This window comes from Thalassophryne amazonica, chromosome 9, assembly GCF_902500255.1.
Source record: "Thalassophryne amazonica chromosome 9, fThaAma1.1, whole genome shotgun sequence".
NCBI lineage: Eukaryota > Metazoa > Chordata > Actinopteri > Batrachoidiformes > Batrachoididae > Thalassophryne > Thalassophryne amazonica.
Window position 1 is genome coordinate 5,269,761 of NC_047111.1, and position 17,062 is coordinate 5,286,822.

General features: G+C 45.6%; 1 protein-coding gene across 1 annotated transcript in view; it reads left to right on the top strand.

Annotated features, from left to right (window-relative positions):
* si:ch211-283g2.1 (sodium- and chloride-dependent GABA transporter ine) overlaps positions 1–17,062 on the top strand; it is a 118,130-nt gene that overhangs the window by 54,858 nt on the left and 46,210 nt on the right. Inside the window, 1 exon segment of the mRNA XM_034178106.1 lies at positions 11,436–11,568. Within this exon segment, the coding sequence (XP_034033997.1) occupies positions 11,436–11,568 (133 nt within the window).

The following is a 17,062-nucleotide window of genomic DNA, read 5'->3' on the forward strand; positions in this document are numbered from 1 at the left end:
AGACAGGAGAAGCCGCCATGCTAAACCGGCTAAGAGCTAGTAGCTACGCTAACCTAGCGGATTCCTAAAAACACGCAAAGTGAATAATGTGTAAATAATTTAGAGGTGATTCAGCAGAAGGAGTGCTTTAGTTAAGGCACGTAAAGATTACACTGGGAAACAACTCGTAATCTAGATAACTAGATCAATCTAACTGCGCAGATTAAACAGCTAACAGATACAGAAAAACACCGCTGTGCTCCGGAACAGGAAGTGATACAATACCGCAGTGAGAGCCAACCACCAGTAGAGGCAAGCAAGAGGACCTTAAGGATCTTGAATGATCCGATGAACCGGTCAGTGAGTTTCGGGGAGTGCGTATGCAGAGGTATGTCTCTTGTTGACAGCCAAACCTCCTACTTGGCTGGTAAGCTGGGGCCGGGGCTCGTCGGCGGTCTGCATGGTCCTTGGCCCGTGTCGGGGCTCTCAAGAGAGCAGAGCGGGCTGTCTTCCACACCTGACGGCATCTCCTGAGGTGGTCCTGGACCGAGGGCACCTTGACCTCTCCCTTCATGGCAGGGAACAATGGGGGCTGGTACCCCAAACAGACCTCAAAGGGGGAGAGGCCGGTAGATGACGTGATTTGGCTGTCATGGGCGTACTCGATCCAGGCCAGATGTTGACTCCAGGCCATCGGGTGCACAGAGGTAACACACCTCAAGTCCTGCTCCAAGTCCTGGTTGGCCTGCTCTGCTTGGCCGTTGGTCTGGGGGTGGTACCCAGATGACAGGCTCGCCGTGGCCCCCAGCTCCCTACAGAAACTCCTCCAGACTTGCGAGGAGAACTGACGACCGCGGTCCGATACGATGTCAGTTGGGATACCATGCAGACGCACGACGTGGTAGACCAGGAGGTCTGCAGTCTCCTGGGCAGTCGGGAGCTTTGGGAGGGCCACGAAGTGGGCCGCCTTGGAAAACCGGTCCACTATCGTCAAGATGACAGTCATTCCCTGGGACGCAGGGAGGGCTGTGACGAAGTCCAGGCCGATGTGGGACCGGGGGGACGAGGCACGGGTAACGGCTGGAGGAGTCCCTTCTCGGCTGGTGAACTGCCTTGCCCCTTGTTGGCTCACTGCGGTAGCCCTAAACAGAAGCCCCACTCGGCTCCGCACCGTGGAAAATTCTAGAGCTAGCCAGGCCCCTGTAGTCGGTGCGGACCAAGGTAGCTTAGCCGCCGTTAGTTACCCCCTGGCAGATCCCGAGCAGCCGGGAAAGCAGGCCGACTGGGTGACTGTGAGGAGGAAGCGTAGCCCTAAACAGAAGCCCCGTGTACACCGCCAACCCGTTCACATCTCTAACCGTTTTTCCCCACTCGACGACACACCCGCCGAGGATCAAACTCTGGTTATTGGCGACTCTGTTTTGAGAAATGTGAAGTTAGCGACACCAGCAACCATAGTCAATTGTCTTCCGGGGGCCAGAGCAGGCGACATTGAAGGAAATTTGAAACTGCTGGCTAAGGCTAAGCGTAAATTTGGTAAGATTGTAATTCACGTCGGCAGTAATGACACCCGGTTACGCCAATCGGAGGTCACTAAAATTAACATTAAATCGGTGTGTAACTTTGCAAAAACAATGTCGGACTCTGTAGTTTTCTCTGGGCCCCTCCCCAATCGGACCGGGAGTGACATGTTTAGCCGCATGTTCTCCTTGAATTGCTGGCTGTCTGAGTGGTGTCCAAAAAATGAGGTGGGCTTCATAGATAATTGGCAAAGCTTCTGGGGAAAACCTGGTCTTGTTAGGAGAGACGGCATCCATCCCACTTTGGATGGAGCAGCTCTCATTTCTATAAATCTGGCCAATTTTCTTAAATCTTCCAAACCGTGACTATCCAGGGTTGGGACCAGGAAGCAGAGTTGTAGTCTTACACACCTCTCTGCATCTTCTCTCCCCCTGCCATCCCCTCATTACCCCATCCCCGTAGAGACGGTGCCTGCTCCCAGACCACCAATAACCAGCAAAAATCTATTTAAGCATAAAAATTCAAAAAGAAAAAATAATATAGCACCTTCAACTGCACCACAGACTAAAACAGTTAAATGTGGTCTATTAAACATTAGGTCTCTCTCTTCTAAGTCCCTGTTGGTAAATGATATAATAATTGATCAACATATTGATTTATTCTGCCTAACAGAAACCTGGTTACAGCAGGATGAATATGTTAGTTTAAATGAGTCAACACCCCCGAGTCACACTAACTGTCAGAATGCTTGTAGCACGGGCCAGGGCGGAGGATTAGCAGCAATCTTCCATTCCAGCTTATTAATTAATCAAAAACCCAGACAGAGCTTTAATTCATTTGAAAGCTTGTCTCTTAGTCTTGTCCATCCAAATTGGAAGTCCCAAAAACCAGTTTTATTTGTTATTATCTATCGTCCACCTGGTCGTTACTGTGAGTTTCTCTGTGAATTTTCAGACCTTTTGTCTGACTTAGTGCTTAGCTCAGATAAGATAATTATAGTGGGCGATTTTAACATCCACACAGATGCTGAAAATGACAGCCTCAACACTGCATTTAATCTATTATTAGACTCTATTGGCTTTGCTCAAAACGTAAATGAGTCCACCCACCACTTTAATCATATCTTAGATCTTGTTCTGACTTATGGTATGGAAATAGAAGACTTAACAGTATTCCCTGAAAACTCCCTTCTGTCTGATCATTTCTTAATAACATTTACATTTACTCTGATGGACTACCCAGCAGTGGGGAATAAGTTTCATTACACTAGAAGTCTTTCAGAAAGCGCTGTAACTAGGTTTAAGGATATGATTCCTTCTTTATGTTCTCTAATGCCATATACCAACACAGTGCAGAGTAACTACCTAAACTCTGTAAGTGAGATAGATTATCTCGTCAGTAGTATTATATCCTCATTGAAGACAACTTTGGATGCTGTAGCTCCTCTGAAAAAGAGAGCTTTAAATCAGAAGTGTCTGACTCCGTGGTATAACTCACAAACTCGTAGCTTAAAGCAGATAACCCGTACGTTGGAGAGGAAATGGCATCTCACTAATTTAGAAGATCTTCACTTAGCCTGGAAAAAGAGTCTGTTGCTCTATAAAAAAGCCCTCCGTAAAGCTAGGACATCTTTCTACTCATCACTAATTGAAGAAAATAAGAACAACCCCAGGTTTCTTTTCAGCACTGTAGCCAGGCTGAGAAAGAGTCAGAGCTCTATTGAGCTGAGTATTCCATTAACTTTAACTAGTAATGACTTCATGACTTTCTTTGCTAACAAAATTTTAACTATTAGAAAAAAAATTACTCATAACCATCCCAAAGACATATCGGTATCTTTGGCTGCTTTCAGTGATGCCGGTATTTGGTTAGACTCTTTCTCTCCGATTGTTCTGTCTGAGTTATTTTCATTAGTTACTTCATCCAAACCATCAACATGTTTATTAGACCCCATTCCTACCAGGCTGCTCAAGGAAGCCCTACCATTATTTAATGCTTCGATCTTAAATATGATCAATCTATCTTTGTTAGTTGGCTATGTACCACAGGCTTTTAAGGTGGCAGTAATTAAACCATTACTTAAAAAGCCATCACTTGACCCAGCTATCTTAGCTAATTATAGGCCAATCTCCAACCTTCCTTTTCTCTCAAAAATTCTTGAAAGGGTAGTTGTAAAACAGCTAACTGATCATCTGCAGAGGAATGGTCTATTTGAAGAGTTTCAGTCAGGTTTTAGAATTCATCATAGTACAGAAACAGCATTAGTGAAGGTTACAAATGATCTTCTTATGGCCTCGGACAGTGGACTCATCTCTGTGCTTGTTCTGTTAGACCTCAGTGCTGCTTTTGATACTGTTGACCATAAAATTTTATTACAGAGATTAGAGCATGCCATAGGTATTAAAGGCACTGCGCTGCGGTGGTTTGAATCATATTTGTCTAATAGATTACAATTTGTTCATGTAAATAGGGAATCTTCTTCACAGACTAAAGTTAATTATGGAGTTCCACAAGGTTCTGTGCTAGGACCAATTTTATTCACTTTATACATGCTTCCCTTAGGCAGTATTATTAGACGGTATTGCTTAAATTTTCATTGTTACGCAGATGATACCCAGCTTTATCTATCCATGAAGCCAGAGGACACACACCAATTAGCTAAACTGCAGGATTGTCTTACAGACATAAAGACATGGATGACCTCTAACTTCCTGCTTTTAAACTCAGATAAAACTGAAGTTATTGTACTTGGCCCCACAAATCTTAGAAACATGGTGTCTAACCTGATCCTTACTCTGGATGGCATTACCCTGACCTCTAGTAATACTGTGAGAAATCTTGGAGTCATTTTTGATCAGGATATGTCATTCAAAGCGCATATTAAACAAATATGTAGGACTGCTTTTTTGCATTTACGCAATATCTCTAAAATCAGAAAGGTCTTGTCTCAGAGTGATGCTGAAAAACTAATTCATGCATTTATTTCCTCTAGGCTGGACTATTGTAATTCATTATTATCAGGTTGTCCTAAAAGTTCCCTAAAAAGCCTTCAGTTAATTCAAAATGCTGCAGCTAGAGTACTGACGGGGACTAGAAGGAGAGAGCATATCTCACCCATATTGGCCTCTCTTCATTGGCTTCCTGTTAATTCTAGAATAGAATTTAAAATTCTTCTTCTTACTTATAAGGTTTTGAATAATCAGGTCCCATCTTATCTTAGGGACCTCGTAGTACCATATCACCCCAATAGAGCGCTTCGCTCTCAGACTGCAGGCTTACTTGTAGTTCCTAGGGTTTGTAAGAGTAGAATGGGAGGCAGAGCCTTTATCTTTCAGGCTCCTCTCCTGTGGAACCAGCTCCCAATTCAGATCAGGGAGACAGACACCCTCTCTACTTTTAAGATTAGGCTTAAAACTTTCCTTTTTGCTAAAGCTTATAGTTAGGGCTGGATCAGGTGACCCTGAACCATCCCTTAGTTATGCTGCTATAGACGTAGACTGCTGGGGGGTTCCCATGATGCACTGTTTCTTTCTCTTTTTGCTCTGTATGCACCACTCTGCATTTAATCATTAGTGATCGATCTCTGCTCCCCTCCACAGCATGTCTTTTTCCTGGTTCTCTCCCTCAGCCCCAACCAGTCCCAGCAGAAGACTGCCCCTCCCTGAGCCTGGTTCTGCTGGAGGTTTCTTCCTGTTAAAAGGGAGTTTTTCCTTCCCACTGTAGCCAAGTGCTTGCTCACAGGGGGTCGTTTTGACCGTTGGGGTTTTACATAATTATTGTATGGCCTTGCCTTACAATATAAAGCGCCTTGGGGCAACTGTTTGTTGTGATTTGGCGCTATATAAAAAAATTGATTGATTGATTGACTGGCACAGATGGTACAGGCCTGGACGTAGTCCCGGGTGTCGGCTTCAACCGACGCCCACCAGAATCGCTGCCGGACCACTGCCACAGTTCTTTGCACCCTCGGATGCCAGGAGAGATTGGAACCGTGACAGAAGTCCAGTACGGCAGTCCGAGCATCTGGTGGGACTTACAGCCGGTTGGATGGTCCACCTCTGGGATCAGGGTGTCGCATCAGGGCCTCCCTGACCACTTCCTTCACGTCCCATGTGAGGGCAGCGACGACAGTGGATTCCGGTATGATGGTATCAGGTGGGTCCAACAGCTTTGCTCCAATTTCTTCTTCATGCACCCGGGACAGGGTGTCAGACCTAAGGTTTTTGGTCCTGGGGTGATACGTGATCTTGAAATTGAAGCGACCGAAGAACAGTGACCATCGGGCTTGTCTGAGGTTCAGATGCCTAGCAGTCTGGATGTATTCCAGGTTCCGATGGTCAGTGAGAACCACAAATGGGACCACAGCTCCCTCCAACACATGTCTCCACTCCTCAAGGGCCTCTTTCACTGCCAGGAGTTCCCGATTGCCAACGTCATAGTTCCGCTCAGCGGGGGTTAACCTGCGGGAGAAGTAGGGTGGAGAACACTATCGGACTCCCTGCTCTGGGACAGCATGGCTCCTATCCCTGAGTCAGAGGCATCCACTTCAACAATAAACTGGTGGTTAGGATCAGGCTGCACCAAAACTGGTGCAGTCGAAAACCGGTGTTTCAACTCCCTAAACGCGGCTTCGCACTGATCCGACCAGGTGAAGGGGACTTTTGTGGAGGTCAGGGCAGTAAGGGGACCAACAACCTGACTATAGCCCTTAATGAACCTCATGTAAAAATTGGCGAACCCTAGGAACTGTTGCAGCTTCCTACGATTTACCGGTTGGGAACAATCTCTCACCGCTGCTACATTAGCCGGATCGGGTGCGACGGAGTTGGAGGAGATGATAAACCCCAGGAAGGACAAAGAAGTGCGGTGGAACTCACACTTCTCGCCCTTCACAAACAGCCAGTTCTCCAACAACCGCTGCAGGACCTGACGGACATGCTTAACATTGGTCTCAGAGTCTGGGGAGAAGATGAGGATATCGTCTAGATATACGAAGACAAATCGGTGCAGGAAATCCCGCAGAATGTCTTTAACCAAAGCTTGGAATGTCGCGGGGGTGTTGGTGAGGCTGAACGGCATGACCAGGTACTCAAAGTGACCTAAGGGGGTGTTAAATGCCGTCTTCCATTCGTCTCCCTTCTGTATCCGAACCAGGCGATAAGCATTTCTGAGATCCAGTTTTGTGAATATCTTGGCTCCATGCAGGGGCGTGAACACTGAATCCAATAGAGGTAATGGGTATCGGTTGCGAACCGTGATCTCGTTCAGCCCTCTATAATCAATGCATGGATGGAGTCCGCCATCCTTCTTGCCCACAAAAAAGAAACCTGCACCTAACGGGGATGAGGAATTTTGAATTAGCCCAGCAGCTAAAGAGTCCTGGATGTAGGTCTCCATTGATTCGCGCTCAGGACGTGAGAGATTGTACAGCCTGCTGGACGGGTACTCAGCGCCTGGAACCAAATCAATGGCACAATCATACGGTCAGTGTGGGGGCAGGGTGAGTGCCAGATCTTTGCTGAAAACATCAGCAAGATCATGATACTCATCCGGCACCGTCGTGAGATTGGGGGGGACACGGACCTCCTCTTTAACAGCATCACCGGGTGGCACCGAGGATCTTAAACACTCCTGGTGGCAGGTTTCACTCCATTGAGCCACAACCCCAGACGGCCAATCGATCCGGGGATTGTGCTTCACCATCCATGGAAATCCCAAAATAATTCTGGAGGTAGAAGGCATTACAAAGAACACAATCCCCTCCCTGTGATTACCAGAGACAACCAAGGTTAAAGGCTGTGTCTGGTGTGTGATTTCTGGAATCAAATCAAATCAAATCAATTTTATTTATATAGCGCCAAATCACAACAACAGTTGCCCCAAGGCGCTTTATATTGCAAGGCAAAAGCCATACAATAATTACAGAAAAACCCCAACGGTCAGAACGACCCCCTATGAGCAAGCACTTGGCGACAGTGGGAAGGAAAAACTCCCTGGAAGTAGAGTGCCATCTAGTGCCCGCACCTTCAATGGTGAAGGAATGGCCACCAGAGGGAGCCCTACCTCCTTAGCCCACCTACTGTCCAGTAGGTTCCCTTCCGACCCTGTGTCGATCAGTGCTGGGGCGGTAAGGGTTAAATCCCCACAGAAGATTGTGACTGGGAGTTGTGTGCATTTCCGTGGAATGCCCGCGTGTGTGTTATGGCTCACCCTTAACCCAGTTTCTAAGGGCGAGCATTGGCGTTTAACCGTTTGGGGCAGTTTCTCTGCACATGCTCACTCGAGCCGCAGTAAAAACACTCTCCATGGGCCAGCCTCCTCTGTCTGTCATTAGATTTAACTTTAGCCCTGCTCGTGTCCATAGCTTCGTCAGCAGGGGGAGCTGGTGCTACGCGGAAAGCCCTAACTTTGGAGCGGGGTGAGGACGGTGCTGCTTCAGACCTGGAAGGGAGAGGGACAACGCGTGCCCGGCCACATCCTTCGTCTCGCTCCCATTTATGTTCCTCTAACCGATTGTCTAACCGGATAACCAGATCTATCAGCCCATCTAAATCCCGTGGCTGATCCTTCGCTACCAGATGCTCCTTTAGGGCTGGAGACAGCCCATTTACAAAGGCGGCGCGGAGCGCTACCGAATTCCAACCAGCTCTCGCTGCCACAACATGAAAGTCGACTGCGTATTCGGCCGCGCTCCAGCGTCCCTGTCTTATCGACAGCAGCATATGTGAAGCGGATTCGCCTCTATTGGGATGATCGAACACCTGTCGAAAATCCCTAATAAACCCAGTATAGGTCGAAAGGAGCCGTGAGTCCTGCTCCCAGAGTGCCGTAGCCCAGGTGCGTGCCTCGCCTCGAAGCAAATTTATAATATAAGCCACCCGGCTGTGGTCTGATGTGTACATCACGGGGCGTTGTGCACAGACGAGCGAGCACTGCATCAAGAAGTCTGTGCACGTCTCGACACAACCCCCGTATGGTTCCGGTGGGCTAATGTAAGCTTCAGGTGACGGGGACGGGGGGTCCGCAGGAGGAGTGGCTGCAGCCGTGGCTGCAGCCGTGCCTTGCGCGCGCACCTCCACCTGAGCGGTGAGAGCCTCCATCCTATGGTTGAGGTGAATATTCTGTTCGGTTAACAAATCCAACCGAGCAGTGAGGTTGGTGAGAATATGCTGCAACTCACCCAACGTACCTCCTGCTGGAGCCTGCGCACCTTGCATCTCCATTGGCTGTTCACTCGGTGGTATACGCCCCTCGGAGTCCATGACATGGTCGAGTTATCCTGTTGGGGAAAGTGAATGCACGGACCTACGCCAGGGGGTGTAAATGAACGGTCAATAGGGTTTCCAAATAAATAACAATTTATTCTGCAAATGTGCATAAACACTCAAATATGCCGCCAACGGAGACCTGCAACACACCAGAGCTGCCAATTCCTGAATCCCCAGGTGGCCACCGCTCCAGCTGTCAGACACGGTACTGCTGGCAGGAATAAAACAGGTTAAGGTGGGTGTGTGCACACCCAGCAAACAGTCAGTAACTCACAGAAATCCTCCTAAAGGAATAAATCCAGATACTCCCAGAGTGCAGAGGAAAAACTGGAGGACGTGCAGTGTCAATTGTTATACTTAGTAAGTCAGAAGAGAGGAGTGGAGATGCCAACTCCTCCAACTTCCACAAACTCGGCTACAAGCTGCAAGTATAAGTCACGACTGCAAAGACTTTAGTAACAATGAATGTGCATACGGCACAAAACGGCTGAGTTGGTTTACCTGTAAGGTAAGCGGATAACTCGGCATAGTTATGGTGTCTCTCCCAGGCTTTTATGGATGAAGAGATGAGGTGATTGATGACTGGTGATGACAGCCCCACGGCGCACCTGGTGGATTCTTCCTGGCTACTGCGTCCTCTAGTGCCTGAAACCTGCCAACAGGCAGGGCGCCCTCTGGTGGTGGGCCAGCAGTACCTCCTCTTCGGCAGCCCACACAACAGCCATAGGGTCACTGACCCTAAAGAGATTCCCTCCTTGGCACACTGATCTATTTCTTATTGTCTCTTTCTCTAAAATTGTATATAATAATCATTAGATTATTAATATATAAACAAAAATAAATTTAAGAAATATTACAATTTGAAAACAAGCACCTGAACTCGATGACAGCTGCAACTGCTTAATGCTAACTTTTAACATTGAAAATGCCTTAGACATGCTAACGCGTTAGCATCGGGATCCAGATCATGATCCAGATCACCACTAAAATTTAATCACTTGTTCCTCTTGTCATTTCCAACCACTCCACAAAATTTCATCAAAATCCGTTCAAAACGTTTTGAGTTATCCTGCTGACAAACAGACAGACAAACAAACAAACGCAACAGAAAACATAACCTCCTTGGCGGAGGTAATAATTTCATAGCCCATGATGCATTTGCTCTCAGAACTTGGCTGATGAAACTATCTCTCATCACTCCCAGAAACACAGAGAAATTATTTACAGCTGCAGCTTCTATTTATTTATTCAAATTATTTATAATATTTATACTGTAATGGAATGGTAAGACAGTTGCATTGTCATTCCTTCCTTAGACAATGTATCTGACAAATTAGGTTTATTATGGATATAACATCTCGATCAGATGCGCTGTGGCAATGAGATGCATTGACTAGCAGTGACACACAGTGTTTTTGAATAGGTTGCGCAATGTTCATGCCTAGTTCACAAAGTTAATGCATGCCAGAAGTTTCAAAATTTTCTTTGCACACTGGCACGTAGCCACGCACAGTTTACAACTAGCCTACTCACTGGCATGCCAGATTGAGTGCCAGTGCAAGGATCAAATTCGTGCAAGTGTCAAGGCACCTTACACCAGTAGTGAGCAGTATTTCTGGTATTTATGTTTGTATTTACTTAGAGCCCGACCGATATATCGGCCGGCCGATATTATCGGCCAATACAAGCCCTTTTCAAAGTACTCACTGTCGGCCAAAACTTTGCAGCTAGAACGCAGATAATTTCTCATAAACAGAACAGTTACTGAAATTATGTTTGTCGGCAATGTAAAATGTCCTTGCACTGTTTGTCCAGTAGATGGAGCTCTGACTCCATTCAACTGAGAGCTGCTTACATAATTATTACTTAATTCTTCTCTGTTATAAAGTTAATCAATATGAGGACAAAGCTTCAGCTTTTAACTCATACCTTTTTTGTTAAGGGTCCAAAAAAGAACATTTTATTCATTTAAAAAAAAAAATAATAATATTGGCTGATTTATCGGCTATCGGCAAATCAGCCGATTTATAGATTATTGGCATTTTTGTTCATCCAAATATCGTTATCGGCATCGGCCTCAAAAAATCCATATCGGTCAGGCTCTAGTATTTACATTTTGCAAATTGTTTTTTACTTTTACTCTTGATACTCTGTGTGCTTCCTACCCTGTGTGCTGCTATACAATGCTGCTGGAACCTCAATTTTCCTGAGGGAGTCTTCCCAAGAGATTCATAAAGTTCTGTCTAATCTAATCTAATCTAATCTAATCTAATCTACTTTCCAGATGCACTGTAGTTATGGTGTTATCACATATGATTCATGGAAATTACAACAAACAATATGAGTGTGAGAGACAAACACAAGCTAAAGCTTTAGATAATGTTCCAGCAAACAAGTCTACATTGTTTTATTAATGATGTGACATTGACTTGTCATCATTTCTGTCATCTGCCAGCAACGTTACACATTCGTGCAAAATGAAGAGAAGGGTGTAGTGTAGGGCACGACGGGGCCTAAGTGTACCAATATTTTAATTGTTAAAAGTCATGTTAATTCGCCTTAAAGTCATTTTCTATGCCTCCACCAGGATTGGCGCAGGGATCTCACACACATCTGACTATCCATGTCCAGTTAAACCTGGCCTCTTCCCCGCCATCTCTCTCTCAGATACAAGATGCTGCAGCAGACTCGGGGAGTGGAGGAGGCCGGAGTGCTGCGCTGGGACCTCTTTCTAATTCTCCTGCTGGCTTGGATCATCATTTATTTTTGCATCTTCAAAGGAGTGAAATCAACAGGCAAAGTGAGTGAAGAGAGGAGAGATGGTCTCATGACTAAACACACACAGCTTCATTTTTTAAAGCATGACAGTTTGGCACAATGTTACAAAGAATTTGGCTCACTTTAAAAAGAACACACATTGTTATCTGTGTATACAGTTTTTAATGTTGCAATCGAGAAACGTTTTCAAAAACACTTGGGCCCTATCTTGACAATCCACAGCGCATGTTCTGAAACACAAAACACAAGTGGATTTCAGATAGGCCCAACTGCTTTTTGCTGTTTAAAAGGTGTGTTATGTGAGTGTAGAATAGGGTGCATAAGATGCTGGATTTATTGTCTGAAGTAGCTGTGGGCATATTTTTTTAACATAACATGATCTAAACCAATCAAAATGACATTCAATACACACAGCAGGCACACAGCACCCTGCTATTTTCAGACCTTCTGTCTGACTTAGTGCTTAGCTCAGATAAGATACTTATAGTGGGCGATTTTAACATCCACACAGATGCTGAGAATGACAGCCTCAACACTGCATTTAATCTATTATTAGACTCTATTGGCTTTGCTCAAAAAGTAAATGAGTCCACCCACCACTTTAATCATATCTTAGATCTTGTTTTGACTTATGGTATGGAAATAGAAGACTTAACAGTATTCCCTGAAAACTCCCTTCTGTCTGATCATTTTTTAATAACATTTACATTTACTCTGATGGACTACCCAGCAGTGGGGAATAAGTTTCATTACACTAGAAGTCTTTCAGAAAGCGCTGTAACTAGGTTTAAGGATATGATTCCTTCTTTATGTTCTCTATTGTCATATACCAACACAGAGCAGAGTAGCTACCTAAACTCTGTAAGGGAGTTAGAGTATCTCGTCAATAGTTTTACATCCTCATTGAAGACAACTTTGGATGCTGTAGCTCCTCTGAAAAGAGAGCTTTAAATCAGAAGTGTCTGACTCCGTGGTATAACTCACAAACTCGTAGCTTAAAGCAGATAACCCGTAAGTTGGAGAGGAAATGGCGTCTCACTAATTTAGAAGATCTTCACTTAGCCTGGAAAAAGAGTTTGTTGCTCTATAAAAAAGCCCTCCGTAAAGCTAGGACATCTTTCTACTCATCACTAATTGAAGAAAATAAGAACAACCCCAAGTTTCTTTTCAGCACTGTAGCCAGGCTGACAAAGAGTCAGAGCTCTATTGAGCTGAGTATTCCATTAACTTTAACTAGTAATGACTTCATGACTTTCTTTGCTAACAAAATTTTGACTATTAGAGAAAAAATTACTCATAACCATCCCAAAGATGTATCGTTATCTTTGGCTGCTTTCAGTGATGCCGGTATTTGGTTAGACTGTTTCTCTCCGATTGTTCCTTCTGAGTTATTTTCATTAGTTACTTCATCCAAACCATCAACATGTTTATTAGACCCCATTCCTGCCAGGCTGCTCAAGGAAGTCCTACCATTATTTAATGCTTCAATCTTAAATATGATCAACTTATCTTTGTTAGTTGGCTATGTACCACAGGCTTTTAAGGTGGCAGTAATTAAACCATTACTTAAAAAGCCATCTCTTGACCCAGCTATTTTAGCTAATTATAGGCCAATCTCCAACCTTCCTTTTCTCTCAAGATTCTTGAGAGGGTAGTTGTAAAACAGCTAACTGATCACCTGCAGAGGAATGGTCTATTTGAAGAGTTTCAGTCAGGTTTTAGAATTCATCATAGTACAGAAACAGCATTAGTGAAGGTTACAAATGATCTTCTTATGGCTTCGGACAGTGGACTTATCTCTGTGCTTGTTCTGTTGGACCTCAGTGCTGCTTTTGATACTGTTGACCATAAAATTTTATTACAGAGATTAGAGCATGTCATAGGTATTAAAGGCACTGCGCTGCGGTGGTTTGAATCATATTTGTCTAATAGATTACAGTTTGTTCATGTAAATGGGGAATCTTCTTCACAGACTAAAGTTAATTATGGAGTTCCACAAGGTTCTGTGCTAGGACCAATTTATTCACTTTATACATGCTTCCCTTAGGCAGTATTATTAGACGGTATTGCTTAAATTTCATTGTTACGCAGATGATACCCAGCTTTATCTATCCATGAAGCCAGAGGACACACACCAATTAGCTAAACTGCAGGATTGTCTTACAGACATAAAGACATGGATGACCTCTAATTTCCTGCTTTTAAACTCAGATAAAACTGAAGTTATTGTACTTGGCCCCACAAATCTTAGAAGCATGGTGTCTAACCAGATCTTTACTCTGGATGGCATTTCCCTGACCTCTAGTAATACTGTGAGAAATCTTGGAGTCATTTTTGATCAGGATATGTCATTCAAGCGCATATTAAACAAATATGTAGGACTGCCTTTTTTGCATTTACGCAATATCTCTAAAATCAGAAAGGTCTTGTCTCAGAGTGATGCTGAAAAACTAATTCATGCATTTATTTCCTCTAGGCTGGACTATTGTAATTCTTTATTATCAGGTTGTCCTAAAAGTTCCCTAAAAAGCCTTCAGTTAATTCAAAATGCTGCAGCTAGAGTACTGACGGGGACTAGCAGGAGAGAGCATATCTCACCGTGTTGGCCTCTCTTCATGGCTTCCTGTTAATTCTAGAATAGAATTTAAAATTCTTCTTCTTACTTATAAGGTTTTGAATAATCAGGTCCCCATCTTATCTTAGGGACCTCGTAGTACCATATCACCCCAATAGAGCGCTTCGCTCTCAGACTGCAGGCTTACTTGTAGTTCCTAGGGTTTGTAAGAGTAGAATGGGAGGCAGAGCCTTCAGCTTTCAGGCTCCTCTCCTGTGGAACCAGCTCCCAATTCAGATCAGGGAGACAGACAACCCCTCTCTACTTTTAAGATTAGGCTTAAAACTTTCCTTTTTGCTAAAGCTTATAGTTAGGGCTGGATCAGGTGACCCTGAACCATCCCCTTAGTTATGCTGCTATAGACGTAGACTGCTGGGGGGTTCCCATGATGCACTGTTTCTTTCTCTTTTTGCTCTGTATGCACCACTCTGCATTTAATCATTAGTGATCGATCTCTGCTCCCCTCCACAGCATGTCTTTTTCCTGGTTCTCTCCCTCAGCCCCAACCAGTCCCAGCAGAAGACTGCCCCTCCCTGAGCCTGGTTCTGCTGGAGGTTTCTTCCTGTTAAAAGGGAGTTTTTTCCTTCCCACTGTAGCCAAGTGCTTGCTCACAGGGGGTCGTTTTGACCGTTAGGGTTTTACATAATTATTGTATGGCCTTGCCTTACAATATAAAGCGCCTTGGGACAACTGTTTGTTGTGATTTGGCGCTATATAAAAAATTGATTGATTGATTGACTGGCACAGATGGTACAGGCCTGGACGTAGTCCCGGGTGTCGGCTTCAACCGACGCCCACCAGAATCGCTGCCGGACCACTGCCACAGTTCTTTGCACCCTCGGATGCCAGGAGAGATTGGAACCGTGACAGAAGTCCAGTACGGCAGTCCGAGCATCTGGTGGGACTTACAGCCGGTTGGATGGTCCACCTCTGGGATCAGGGTGTCGCATCAGGGCCTCCCTGACCACTTCCTTCACGTCCCATGTGAGGGCAGCGACGACAGTGGATTCCGGTATGATGGTATCAGGTGGGTCCAACAGCTTTGCTCCAATTTCTTCTTCATGCACCGGGACAGGGTGTCAGACCTAAGGTTTTTGGTCCTGGGGTGATACGTGATCTTGAAATTGAAGCGACCGAAGAACAGTGACCATCGGGCTTGTCTGAGGTTCAGATGCCTAGCAGTCTGGATGTATTCCAGGTTCCGATGGTCAGTGAGAACCACAAATGGGACCACAGCTCCCTCCAACACATGTCTCCACTCCTCAAGGGCCTCTTTCACTGCCAGGAGTTCCCGATTGCCAACGTCATAGTTCCGCTCAGCGGGGGTTAACTGCGGGAGAAGTAGGGTGGAGAACACTATCGGACTCCCTGCTCTGGGACAGCATGGCTCCTATCCCTGAGTCAGAGGCATCCACTTCAACAATAAACTGGTGGTTAGGATCAGGCTGCACCAAAACTGGTGCAGTCGAAAACCGGTGTTTCAACTCCCTAAACGCGGCTTCGCACTGATCCGACCAGGTGAAGGGGACTTTTGTGGAGGTCAGGCAGTAAGGGGACCAACAACCTGACTATAGCCCTTAATGAACCTCATGTAAAAATTGGCGAACCTAGGAACTGTTGCAGCTTCCTACGATTTACCGGTTGGGAACAATCTCTCACCGCTGCTACATTAGCCGGATCGGGTGCGACGGAGTTGGAGGAGATGATAAACCCCAGGAAGGACAAAGAAGTGCGGTGGAACTCACACTTCTCGCCCTTCACAAACAGCCAGTTCTCCAACAACCGCTGCAGGACCTGACGGACATGCTTAACATTGGTCTCAGAGTCTGGGGAGAAGATGAGGATATCGTCTAGATATACGAAGACAAATCGGTGCAGGAAATCCCGCAGAATGTCTTTAACCAAAGCTTGGAATGTCGCGGGGGTGTTGGTGAGGCTGAACGGCATGACCAGGTACTCAAAGTGACCTAAGGGGGTGTTAAATGCCGTCTTCCATTCGTCCCTTCTGTATCCGAACCAGGCGATAAGCATTTCTGAGATCCAGTTTTGTGAATATCTTGGCTCCATGCAGGGGCGTGAACACTGAATCCAATAGAGGTAATGGGTATCGGTTGCGAACCGTGATCTCGTTCAGCCCTCTATAATCAATGCATGGATGGAGTCCGCCATCCTTCTTGCCCACAAAAAAGAAACCTGCACCTAACGGGGATGAGGAATTTTGAATTAGCCCAGCAGCTAAAGAGTCCTGGATGTAGGTCTCCATTGATTCGCGCTCAGGACGTGAGAGATTGTACAGCCTGCTGGACGGGTACTCAGCGCCTGGAACCAATCAATGGCACAATCATACGGTCAGTGGGGGCAGGGTGAGTGCCAGATCTTTGCTGAAAACATCAGCAAGATCATGATACTCATCCGGCACCGTCGTGAGATTGGGGGGGACACGGACCTCCTCTTTAACAGCATCACCGGGTGGCACCGAGGATCTTAAACACTCCTGGTGGCAGGTTTCACTCCATTGAGCCACAACCCCAGACGGCCAATCGATCCGGGGATTTGCTTCACCATCCATGGAAATCCCAAAATAATTCTGGAGGTAGAAGGCATTACAAAGAACACAATCCCCTCCCTGTGATTACCAGAGACAACCAAGGTTAAAGGCTGTGTCTGGTGTGTGATTTCTGGAATCAAATCAAATCAAATCAATTTATTTATATAGCGCCAAATCACAACAACAGTTGCCCCAAGGCGCTATATTGCAAGGCAAAAGCCATACAATAATTACAGAAAAACCCCAACGGTCAGAACGACCCCCTATGAGCAAGCACTTGGCGACAGTGGGAAGGAAAAACTCCCTGGAAGTAGAGTGCCATCTAGTGCCCGCACCTTCAATGGTGAAGGAATG